Source organism: Dryas octopetala, chromosome 3 (genome assembly GCF_963921425.1).
Source record: "Dryas octopetala chromosome 3, drDryOcto1.1, whole genome shotgun sequence".
NCBI classification, from domain to species: domain Eukaryota; kingdom Viridiplantae; phylum Streptophyta; class Magnoliopsida; order Rosales; family Rosaceae; genus Dryas; species Dryas octopetala.
In genome coordinates this window covers 9,645,587-9,657,727 of record NC_141368.1, presented here as the reverse complement: position 1 = coordinate 9,657,727, position 12,141 = coordinate 9,645,587, and the positions used below count along the sequence as shown (strand labels likewise).

At 38.9% G+C, this 12,141-nt stretch overlaps 2 protein-coding genes across 4 annotated transcripts; one reads left to right on the top strand and one right to left on the bottom strand.

Annotated features, from left to right (window-relative positions):
* Positions 1 to 5,546: 5,546 nt before the first annotated feature.
* On the top strand, positions 5,547 to 10,452 carry LOC147290635 (multiple C2 domain and transmembrane region protein 5-like). Its single transcript, XM_086235110.1, has 2 exons — positions 5,547 to 5,701; positions 7,133 to 10,452. The coding sequence occupies exon 2, from the start codon at positions 7,203 to 7,205 to the stop codon at positions 10,230 to 10,232; it is 3,030 nt and encodes a 1,009-aa protein (XP_086091236.1). The 5' UTR covers positions 5,547 to 5,701; positions 7,133 to 7,202; the 3' UTR covers positions 10,233 to 10,452.
* Positions 10,453 to 10,861: 409 nt separating this feature from the next.
* LOC147290634 (putative ripening-related protein 1) lies at positions 10,862 to 11,536 on the bottom strand. 3 transcript variants are annotated; one of them, XM_086238534.1, is made up of 2 exons: positions 11,311 to 11,536; positions 10,862 to 11,229 (listed from the first exon to the last, which is right to left on the bottom strand). In XM_086238534.1, the coding sequence occupies exons 1-2, from the start codon at positions 11,480 to 11,482 to the stop codon at positions 10,862 to 10,864; spliced, it is 540 nt and encodes a 179-aa protein (XP_086094660.1). In that variant the 5' UTR covers positions 11,483 to 11,536. The 3 variants fall into 3 exon arrangements, with proteins under 3 accessions (XP_086094660.1, XP_086094659.1, XP_086094658.1); XM_086238533.1 differs by having other exon boundaries at positions 10,862 to 11,233; positions 11,315 to 11,536; XM_086238532.1 differs by having other exon boundaries at positions 10,862 to 11,536.
* Positions 11,537 to 12,141: the final 605 nt, after the last annotated feature.

The window sequence follows — 12,141 nt, the reverse complement described above, 5'->3', positions numbered from 1 at the left end:
CATGGGGCTCGGTTAGAGGCGAAGCCAAGCCTCTTTGTATTCAGTAGCAAAAGTAATCATGCGGGTATACTGATGCAATCCATCTCCAACCACGCCAGTATGCACAAAATCATTCCGCATATTCCAAACGCCCCAACAAATAAACGCAAATTCCTCCTGCTCGGCTTTGGAGAGAACAAGTAGAATTGAGTGGAAAAAATCAGTGAAGGTTCCCCCCCTGTACCATCGCACCAGCTCACCAAGAACAGAGCAGTGCCAAACATTTTTTGCAGCACTGCATCCCCAAACAGCATGAAGGACCGTCTCTGGTTTTTTCCAACACCGAGGACAGACAGGCCGAGGGATGATCTTGCGGTTGAAGAGATTGACATTACATGGAAGGATTTCTTGGCAGCAGCGCCAGAGGAAGAGTTTGATCTTGCCCGGGATTCTCAAATTCCATAATGTGCGCCAGAGTTGCTGATTGGGCCGATGAGAGGAGCAGCTGGGGAAGGTCGAAATGGTCGCCGAATTCATGGCAAGCCAGTACCCACTCTTAACGTTGTAAAGCCCATTTTTAGTATAATGCCAGATTTGTCGGTCAGGGTGATGCAAACTGCCAAGGGGAATACTAGCAATTATGTCGGCTTCCTCCATCGAAAAATAGTTGTAAAGCAGCTCATTATTCCAGGCACCTGACGGAGTGATGAGGTCGCTGACCAAACAATCAGTGGGAAGGAGCCGTGGAGATTGCACCGAAAGAGTGACAGGTGTTGGAAGCCATTTGTCATGATATACCTTGATGTTGCACCCATTACCAACACGCCACCTGATGCCATCCTTTAACAGACCACGAGCCCAAATGAGAGACCTCCAAATAAGTGAGGGTCGCTGGCCAATGGTGGCATTCATAAAAGAGCCGTGAGGGAAATATCTGCTTCTCAAAACCCGGCTGGCCAGAGAATCAGGGGAGTGCACGAGACGCCAGCCCTGCTTGGCAATAAGGGCTTTGTTAAAATACTCAAAGTTTCGGAAGCCCAAACCCCCATCCAATTTGGAGGTGCACAAATTCTCCCATCGTAGCCAATGTATACCATTCCCCTTTACACCACTACTCCACCAAAACCGAAAGAACATCGCACGAATCTCCTTACAGACACCCTTGGGCATGCGAAAAACACTCATATAATAAGTAGGAATAGCCTGAACCACTGCCTTCAGTAAAACTTCCTTCCCCGCCTTAGAGAGAAACTTTTCTTTCCAGCCACTTAATTTCCTCCAGATACGCTCCTTTACTGATTGGAAAATGATCTTTCGCTCTCGCCCCGCCACACTGGGGAGGCCAAGATATTTTTCATGACATTCCACTTTCGGCACCCCCAGAACCTGTGAGATAATAGTGGAAATTAAATGGTCAGTATTTTTGCTGAAACACACCGCTGATTTAGAGAAATTCACCAATTGGCCAGACACTTCGGCATAGATATTGAGCATGGATTTTATCGCCCAGGCACTTCCTGGTGTGGCCTCAAGAAAGAGTAAGCTATCATCTGCATAGAATAAATGTGTCAGTTCAGGGGCATTGGGGGCAACTTTCACTCCTTTTATCATTCCCTGGCGGTCTGCATTATTAAGCAGGGTGGTAAAGCCTTCAGCGCACAAGAGGAAAAGATATGGGGATAGAGGGCATCCCTGCCGTAGCCCCCTTTGAGGTAAAATATTCCCCAGCGGGGCACCCCGCCAAAGGACTGAGAAACTCACCGTTGTCAAGCAATCCATAATCAGAGAGATCCATTTCTCATGAAAACCCAGTTTTTCCATTAGCGCCCGTAAGAATTCCCATTCTACACGATATAAATTAAAAGTACTTAAACAAAAGAATAGTAGATTTATAACACTTTTTAGTTATATGTGACATTACATTTTTTAAGTTATAACTCGCAACTATATAATATACAAAAAACCAAACACATCAGAGAATTCATTTTTATTTACAAATATTTATTGGAAATTGTGGATCAAATAGTGTGTTATTGGAATCTTTTAAAAGCTTGACAAGATATTCCACCTGCATATCAGAACATCTGAAAGCAAAATACAATTTCCTAGAGGAGGTTTTCACTTTCCAATAATAAGAAAATAGAGTCCGTTATGGAAGAAAACTTTCCTATTACGGAGGTATTTTATTGAACTATTTGTCTATTTCTTTTATTTTGTAACTTTAACACATAAATAAAATGACAAACACAATAATGGGTTTATGATATGCTGCCATTGATTGCAATCCTATTTTACATGTTTGCTCAAATCCCAAACATCCTCTCTCTCAAAAAAAAAAAAAAAATCCCAAACATCCCATTTGTGTAAGCTAAAGGGGCCAAATTTTTGTTATAAAGAAAAAAAAAATCTAATTTCTGCTGCACGTCAACAACATAAGGAGCCGACTTCACCTTACAAACCGTCCACTGTGTGTGGATTGGATTCTTTTGGGACGAATGGATATGCCGCCGGAGGAAAAAAGTAACGAGGGGAATGTTCCCCAAAATCCTCATTATAATTAATTAATCAATTATTTCACATTACATCATGGAGTTTATAATTCTAGTACTGATAAAGCATTTACCCACACCTAAATTACTAAAGTTCGACTTTTACCTTTCTCTTGTTTTATGTGGAAAAATAATAGGCTTAGCATAATGTAAAGGTAATTAGAGGTTTTTGGTTGAATGGGCATCTCCAATCATCTCCTAAATTTTATTTTAGTTTCTTCTTCGTTTCGTTTAATAGAGGAGAGGAATGAGAGTTAAGGAATAGAAAAGGAATCCCATTGTAATGTTCTTCCCCCAAATTTAACTTCTTACTTACACAATATTGAAGAGAAAGGAATAGAAAAATATTTGGAGTGATGTTATGGGATATGGCTTCAATTGCTCAAATTAATTTAATTCTTTTTATGAGTTTTTTTACTTTGTACGAGTGTACGACAAAATGAGAAAGAAATATCATTTAAAGTCCATCGAACCCAAAACTTACCTCACAAGATAAAATTACCGTTGATTGGCAATTTATGCCAACCGCTAATAACTGCTTGCATCTGCAACTTAAAAACTGCATATGCAACTTGTATCTATAATTTAAAACATGCATCCGCAACTCTAAAATTAGCTCAAAATATCATAAAAATTGTAAATGCAACTTCAAAATTAGCTCAAAATGCATATACATTTCAAAAGACATCTGCATCTGCTGAATCTTCAGCAAGAATACTGAGCGCTCGACAACATTTTTTACATTGACGGAGATGCGTACGCGCACACAATATCTTTTAACCTAAATTTTTTTAAGTGTATTTCTAATTAAGAACCTTATATTTTTTGTTCTTGCCGAGTAATTTATTATTATTATTTTTATTTTTTCAAGCTCTTGGCCGCTTGGGTAAGTAACCTTGTGAAGGAGGGTACCGTAATAAGTTGGAATTTTAGGATAAGTCAGCGAATTTGATTTTTTTAGGATAAGTCACGGATTTGATTTCTTTCGGTGTAACAGTATTTTTTTGTTTCATTTACTTTTCTTTTCTCTTCCCATTAAAAAAGTCTAATACTCATTAGGTCCTGCGATAGTTCATAGTTCGAAATATACCAAGAGATGACTTGACGCCAACAATCTTGTGCTGTTGGCACGTCCAATTGGATCCAATTGTAATCTTCAATTTTGGTGTTTGTTCGATACACTTCAATATTTTTTCTATTAAAAAATGATGGACAATTTGACTATAAAGTATAATTGTCTCCTCGTGATCCTCCAAACAAACTAATATTCCAATTACTCCCTACATTTCTTTGAAAAGGCTCTACCAAGGCCGCAACTGTTACTTGTAAAACATGAAGCTTGAAGTTAATTTGTCTTTGGTACAGTGGTTGAATGTTATATAATCATGTATAATCTAGTAATGAGAAAGTGAATCTATCAATATTAAATAGTTAAAAAAATGAATCTGTAAATATTAAAGAGTCAACAAATAATTGTATGTCATACATACATAAGAATTGTTTTTTCTTTTTTATTGTTTCTTTGACAAAGTTAGTAATAACATTTTCTTTTACTTGCAGAAAGAGTTGGGTGAGCATCAAATGCTCTATTATGAAAACTTTAAGCCCCACAAATTCAATGAATACTTTGGGAGCTCAAGGATGAGCCAAGGCATGAAAGGTGGGTAGATCTTACCCCCTGTTTATGGGAACACTGACAAGAATTGTAAGCTTCATTTTGCAGCAAAAACAATTGCTATGGGTCAAGTCAATTTGGTAAGCTTCATTTTTTTTTTCTTAAATTTAATGTTTTATTTAATTATAATTAAAATATAAGTTATATTTCATAATTTCTTAATTATAGGAACCAATTTGAAGTATTAGAATAAAATAGAATTGAAGTTTGGTGAAGTTTGAAAAATCTGAAAATTTTATAGGAAAAATTGGTAGTTTCGGATACCCTATTTTAAGGTCAATTATCTTGAGTTTTAGAACTTCGATTTGAATAATCTTTATATGATTATAAAGAGGAGATGCATATTTTTAAAACAAGTATATATTTGCTGAATTTGGCTGAGATTTGATAGAGTAAAATGCGAGACAAATTTGAAAAAACAAATCTGGATATTTATTGAACAAGTGAAACAATTAGTGGACCAAAATTAAATTTAAAAAAGATCGTGAACTAAAATTGAACTTGGTATAAAATAAGTAGACTAAATCTATAATTTCCTCTTTTTATTAATGTAGGTGTTATTTGTTACATTCCAATTTTTCATGAACTTATATTTATTTTTGGAAATAAATAAATTGAACTAAGATATGAATTAACGAAATACTTGACACATTATTTTAGTTAACAGTATTTGGTATACAGATTTGGCTCCCTAGTAATGCTCTTATCCGAACTGTCAATATTTAATTAACCCCTAAGCCTACTTAACCAACAAGCTAGATGCCTAGATATGATAATTAAAGACAAAGATTTTCTTTTTCTTTTAAACTTAAAAATTAAGAAACAAGTCAACAACCAAGGCATGAGTTGTTGGTCAAGTAAAAACTGTAGGTGAAAGGCCACGTGTCCCACACAGGCAGCGAGTACACGGTCCTTCAAACGCACAAGTAAAGCACCCATTTCCGACTAAATCTTCCGTAGGGCATGCCCAATAGGCCTCTCTCACATAAAGTGGATTCCACAAACTATGTGGATCCCACCTCATGTATGTGAAAGATGTCCCATTGGAGCATGACGAAGAGTCTCTCCCCATTTCCAAGTACGTACGCTGAACAGAACCCACTCACTCAAAACTCAATGACTCAGCAGAACCCATTTCCAAGTAACGTACATGTCTGTTGGTCTTTCTTTTCATAAACGCGCCTCTCAGCTAAAATACAAAACACAACGACTCAGAGAGAGTCAAGAGTCGTAATATCATTTCACATAAGAGCAGAAGAGGGGACCCCCCAAACACCCTCTCTCTCTCTCTCTCCACCAATCAAAACCATTTATTTAACTCGTTATCGACGACTCTCTTTCTATTGGAACCATCCCAGAAACATTCTCAGCCCTTTTTTCATTTTGGTTTTTCTGTTGGTGTCCCTGCGCTTATAAGTTTCTTTTTGGTCTCTCTGTTTTTGGGTTCAATCTCAAAGGCCGTGAGCTTCTCAACTCAACCTGTCCAGCTCAAAACAAGGTGAGCTTAATTTCTTATGTACTTCTTCATGTGCTTTCTTGGGTATTTTGCTGTTCTCTGCGTGTCTGTCTGTGTGTGCTGGATGGTATATGGTGGTTTAAGGAGCTAATGGGTTCTTGATCATTGAATAAATTTGAGAAATTTGGTCAAAATGGGAGGTATTCTCCTCTGGGTTTTCCAATAGCTTCTTGAAATTTAAGAATAATCAGATAACATAAATTGATATTTGTCTGTTTGTTTTAAACAAAGTTTTTCCTTTTTTACCTGGATAATTGGTTCTTGAATATAAAGCTTTTCCAAAGTATATCTTTCATGTATCTGTAATGGTCTCCAGTAATTTTCTTTTCCAACTTTTGAGTCATATAAAGTATATGTTTTTTGTGTGCTTTGACAGAAGTTGCTTCTAGATTTTTTTTTTTTCCCTTTAGTTGAACAAAGAGACATGGTATACACCATTTTTTTTTCTAGACATTAATTTTCTAATAATGATCTTCAATAATCTAAAAAGATAGAGTAAGAACTTTATGCTAGAATTAGCATTTGCTCCTGGAAGAGTGAAAAAAAGAAAAAGAAAAAAAAAGAGGGAAGTTCGGAGATTCTGTATGTTCTTGCCCTTCTTCTTTTTTGTCACTTAGAAAACGGCATGAGAATTTAATTGTTTGATACTGCGGAATCTTATAAAAGTCAAGTGCTTTTTGCTAGTTGTTCCTTCTTTGGTTTTCATTACATCGCTCTAATATAGATCATATGCTTAATAAAAAGCTAAAGCATTGAAGCTTTTTTGCCAGAATCTGGCATGAGAATTTGGTTGTTTGATACTCTGTGGAATCTTATAAAAGTCAAGGGCTTTTTGCTGTTTCTTCCTCCTTTTTTTTTTTTTTTTTTGTTACGCCGTTCTATTATATATCATAATGCTTAGTAAGAAGCTAAAGCATTGAAGATTTTTTGCCAGAATCTGCCTTTCATTGTATATTTGTGTAGAAAGACTTGGTAAGAAGCTAAAGCATTGAAGATTTATCTGACTTTCTTTAATATCAATTTTTCTCGTGACATATTAAAAATAATATGTATTACCCCCTTTTTCCTTTATAACACATTTATGTTCTGTTTGGTTGCTGAAAAATCTGAGGGGAATAGGCGAATGTAAATATGGAAACAAAGTTTTATGATATTAGATTCTGAATGAAGAAAACCAAAATTTGATATTATTAAAGAAATCTGCTCAGCACAAGCCATTAGTTGTAATTGAAATATGCTGAATAGATTGGGAGTATCATTCATTATTTTGTGAAGCTCAATTTAAACACTTTTTTTTTTCTTAATCATTATTCATTCTGTATATGTGGATCTTATGGTTCTTCTCTTTTTCCTACTACTTTGGTTTTAGCACGTCATCTATAAATTTTGAGCTACTTTTTTGTTCATTCTCAGGTACTTCTTTCTTTATTGCCAATCCCTACAAGCAACTGGATATATTTCCTTCACCAGTATTGCTTCAATTATGAGTCACCTCAAGCTAGGGGTGGAGGTTGTGGCTGCCCATGACCTCATGCCCAGAGATGGGGAAGGTGGAGCCAATGCTTTTGTGGAGCTCCACTTTGATCATCAGAGATTCCGAACCACCACAAAAGAAAGAGACCTCAGTCCTGTTTGGAACGAAAGCTTCTACTTCAACATCTCTGATCCAAATGACCTATCTAACCTTACTCTTGATGCTTGTGTTTACCACCATGGTAAAGGCAACTCCAAATCTTTCCTCGGAAAGGTTTGTCTGACTGGGACATCATTTGTCCCATACTCTGATGCTGTTGTTTTGCACTACCCTCTTGAAAAAAAAGGCATGTTCTCGCGTGTGAAAGGAGAGCTTGGTCTAAAAGTTTTTGTTACTGATGACCCGTCTATAAGGTCCTCAAATCCACTGCCTGCAATGGATTCCTCTCTGGATAGAGATTCACGCTCTACAAATGTTCAAGCACCATCGCATCAAGTTCCAAATGTTGTCCCAAATCCATTCTCCAAGGACAAAGCTGAGTCGAGACACACATTTCATCACCTTCCAAACCCCAACCTAGCACAGCAGCAGCCTATTCCTTCAGCAGCAGCCCAGCCATCAGTGAACTATGGGATGCAGGAAATGAGGTCTGAACCACAGGCTTCTAAAGTTGTCCGCATGTTATCTGGTTCATCATCTCAACCGCCTGATTATTCTCTTAAAGAGACAAGTCCTTACCTTGGAGGAGGGCAAATTGTTGGAGGGCGAGTTATACGTGGAAACAGGCATTCCGGCACCTATGACCTTGTTGAGAAGATGCAATACCTGTTTGTACGAGTTGTGAAAGCCCGTGACCTTCCAAACATGGATATAACAGGGAGCCTTGACCCATATGTAGAAGTAAGAATTGGGAACTTCAAAGGAACTACAAAACATTTTGAGAAAAAGCAGAACCCCGAATGGAATGAGGTTTTTGCCTTTGCAAAGGAAAATCTGCAGTCATCTGTATTGGATGTTGTGGTCAAAGACAAGGATCTTGTAAAAGATGACTTTGTTGGGATTGTGCGGTTTGATCTCCATGAAGTTCCTACACGAGTTCCACCTGATAGTCCATTGGCTGCAGAATGGTATCGGATAGCAGACAAGAATGGGGATAAGAAGAGAGGGGAACTGATGCTTGCTGTATGGTATGGCACACAAGCTGATGAGGCTTTTCCAGATGCCTGGCATTCTGATGCAGTTGGTCATGCTGATGGTTCTTCATCTGCTTTTCCACATTTCCGCTCAAAAGTTTACCATTCACCAAGATTATGGTATGTACGAGTAAATGTGATCGAGGCACAGGACTTGGTTGTACATGACAGGTCCCACTTCCCGGATGCATATGCAAAAGTACAGATTGGTAATCAGATTTTAAGGACAAAGACAGCTCAATCTCGAATTTTGAACCCAATGTGGAATGAGGATCTGATGTTTGTTGCTGCTGAACCCTTTGACGATCATCTGGTCATTTCAGTTGAAGATCGTGTAGGTCCAAACAAAGATGAGACTTTAGGAAAGGTTGTCATACCATTGAACTCTGTTGAGAAGCGTGCTGATGATCGAAATATCCATAGCCGGTGGTATAACCTTGAAAAGCACATGTCAGATGCCATGGAGGGGGAGCAGCGGAAGAAAGATAAAGATAAGTTTTCCAGTAGAATCCATCTCCGTATTTGTCTTGATGGAGGGTACCATGTGCTTGATGAGTCAACTCACTACAGTAGCGACCTTCGACCCACAGCTAAGCAGCTCTGGAAGCCATATATTGGTGTCTTAGAGCTCGGAGTTCTAGGTGCCCAAGGGCTACACCCAATGAAAACAAGGGACGGAAAGGGTACATCAGACACATATTGTGTAGCCAAGTATGGACACAAATGGATTCGTACTCGAACTGTAATTAACAGCCTAAGCCCAAAGTACAATGAGCAGTACACTTGGGAGGTTTATGATCCTGCCACAGTTCTCACAGTGGGGGTTTTCGATAACAGTCAGATTGGTGATTCAAATGGAAACAGAGATGTGAAAGTTGGCAAGGTCCGGATTCGGATTTCTACCCTTGAGGCTGGCCGTGTCTACACGCACTCTTACCCATTACTAGTCCTTCATCCTTCAGGTGTCAAGAAGATGGGTGAATTGCATCTTGCAATAAGGTTTTCATGCACATCATTGGTTAACATGATGTTTAAATACTCTCGACCCCTTTTGCCAAAGATGCATTATGTAAGGCCATTGACAGTGATGCAGCAAGACATGTTACGTCACCAAGCTGTCATCATAGTGGCAGCTCGGCTTAGTCGAGCAGAACCACCTCTTAGGAAGGAAGTAGTTGAGTACATGTCTGATGCAGACTCTCATCTTTGGAGCATGAGACGCAGCAAGGCTAACTTTTTCAGACTGATGACAGTTTTTTCAGGGTTGTTTGCTGTTGGAAAATGGTTTGGAGAAGTATGCATGTGGAAAAACCCCATTACAACAGTGCTAGTACATGTTCTGTATGTGATGCTCGTGTGCTTTCCCGAACTGATTCTGCCAACTGTTTTCCTGTACATGTTTCTGATAGGGATTTGGAATTTTCGGTATCGCCCAAGATACCCTCCTCACATGAACACAAGGGTCTCATATGCAGATGCTGTGCACTCTGATGAGCTCGACGAAGAATTTGACACATTTCCAACATCACGGAGTTCAGAAATAGTTAGGATGAGGTATGATCGCTTGAGGAGTGTTGCCGGAAGGATTCAAACTGTGGTAGGTGATGTAGCAACACAAGGGGAGCGGGTTCAGGCACTTCTCAGCTGGAGGGATCCTCGTGCCACTACTTTATTTATTACATTTTGTCTTGGGGCTGCCTTTGTGCTGTACGTGACACCTTTCCAGGTACTCCTTCTTCTTGCTGGGATTTACTTCATGAGGCACCCCAGGTTCAGGGGTAAGATGCCATCAGCCCCGGTTAACTTCTTCCGAAGGCTGCCAGCGAGGACAGATAGTATGCTTTAGATGTGGTAAAGTTTGGCCTGCCAGTGTATTGATTTAGGATTTGCATGGCAGTGCTTGTAAATCTTTTGGTGCCTGCTGCTGTTTTGTTTATTGTCTATCTGAATCATTGAAGTTTTATATAGATGTATGCAAACTGTTGCAATCAAGGTTAGTGTTATTGACTTTGTGTTCTGCATTTTCATGTCTCTATAAATCGGATACCATTTTATGGGTTTGCAAAGCCTTTGCCACCATTATTTGCCACAGGTCATGCTTGGTATGCGTATGCATTGTACTTCATTACTGTTCAGAATTTCAGATTGTCGATAAAAACCACTTTTTCAATGTTGCACTTAAAAGACATAGAGGTGATAATTGGTTGATGAACAAATCAGTTGGGCATATACAGTATCCAAGCCACTTTGTCCATAAAATTAAAACAAAACAGAGTCTATGCCTCGTATTGTTTTATATTTCACATAAACAAAAGTCATTGTTCACATAAACAGAAGTCAATGTTCTATATTGACTTCTATAATATATTAATATACATAACATAGTATAGAACACATTCAACATACATACTACATAGACATAAAGCAATAAAACAAACAAAAGCAACAAGCTAGACAGACGCTAATATAATGTAACTAAGCATCGGACCATTTGATATCTAAGCCACCCCAATTGTCTTCAGGCACACCCAAGGCTTTCCAGACAGCCTTGGAGGCATCAACAATGTTGTTAGGACAAGGAGGTTGGTAGTCATGGTCTGCATCACATCCCTCAGTAGAGTCACACTCATCCACCACCATGGCCACCACACTGCGCCCATTAGCACTGATTGTGATGTTGTTATGGCACCTTCCTCCATTGTTGTACCATCCAGTGGATAGTGCCACTACTGGGGTGTTGTCATTGTGGTATTTGTTGTCACATTCTGATGGACTGCCGCCATCACCGCCTGCCTCAAAACTGTTGAGAGTGAGGTAGGCCTTGGTGCTTCCGGACAACGGCGGTGAGCATGTGTAGGTTGGGTACATTTTGCCAGCAACACAGCAGTCAGAATCATTTTCCTGGTTACATTGTCCAGGAGGGGCCTTCCTTCCTCTAATCCTGCCGCTTGGACGACATTGCTGAGCTTCAGCTACCAAGCAAATAGTTAAAAGGAGAGTGACTAGTACGACAATGGACTCTCTCGAGAAGAAGCTCTTCATTTTCTGTGTTTTTCTTTTTCTACTTGTGCTTTTTGTGTGGAATGTTTGATGCATAAAAGCATTGGATGAGAGTGGTATTTATAGCAATTTACTAGTACCACATATCCAAGTTCAACACACCGTTTGCTACGCAATTATGTGTACACTCCATCAACGTAACGCCACTCAGCTCCCATCCTTCTTGCAGTATGACAAAGCAGCAGTTTATTTTGCCAAACTGAATTCTTTAACCATCATCACTGTCAGAACACTCTTCTACATTGCCTAATGAATTGCCTAATGAAACTGCACATTATGATATTACAAGGCTTAATTGTGTTTTTACCACCCAAAGTTTGGGGTGATTCCCACTTTACCACTCAGAACTTTATTTGTCCCACTTTACCACCCAAAGTTTACATTGATTCTCACTTTACCACCCAGAACTTTATCTGTCCCACTTTACCACCCAAAGTTTACATTGATTCCCACTTTACCACCCAAAGTTTACATTGATTCCTACTTTACCCCCTGAATCTAGAGTGACAGAATAGACGGAAAAAGGTTAACTGGGACACGAAAAATAGTTTTGGGTGGTAAAGTGGGAATCAATGTAAACTTTGGGTGGTAAAGTGGGACAAATAAAGTTCTGGGTGGTAAAGTGGGAATCAATGTAAACTTTGGGTGGTAAAGTGAGACAAATAAAGTTCTGGGTGGTAAAGTGGGAATCAATG

Bases quoted from the DNA above. Each gene is read 5' to 3' on its own strand.
- LOC147290634 (XM_086238532.1), bottom strand. From the start codon at position 11,482: ATGCATCAAACATTCCACACAAAAAGCACAAGTAGAAAAAGAAAAACA.
- LOC147290635 (XM_086235110.1), top strand. From the start codon at position 7,203: ATGAGTCACCTCAAGCTAGGGGTGGAGGTTGTGGCTGCCCATGACCTC.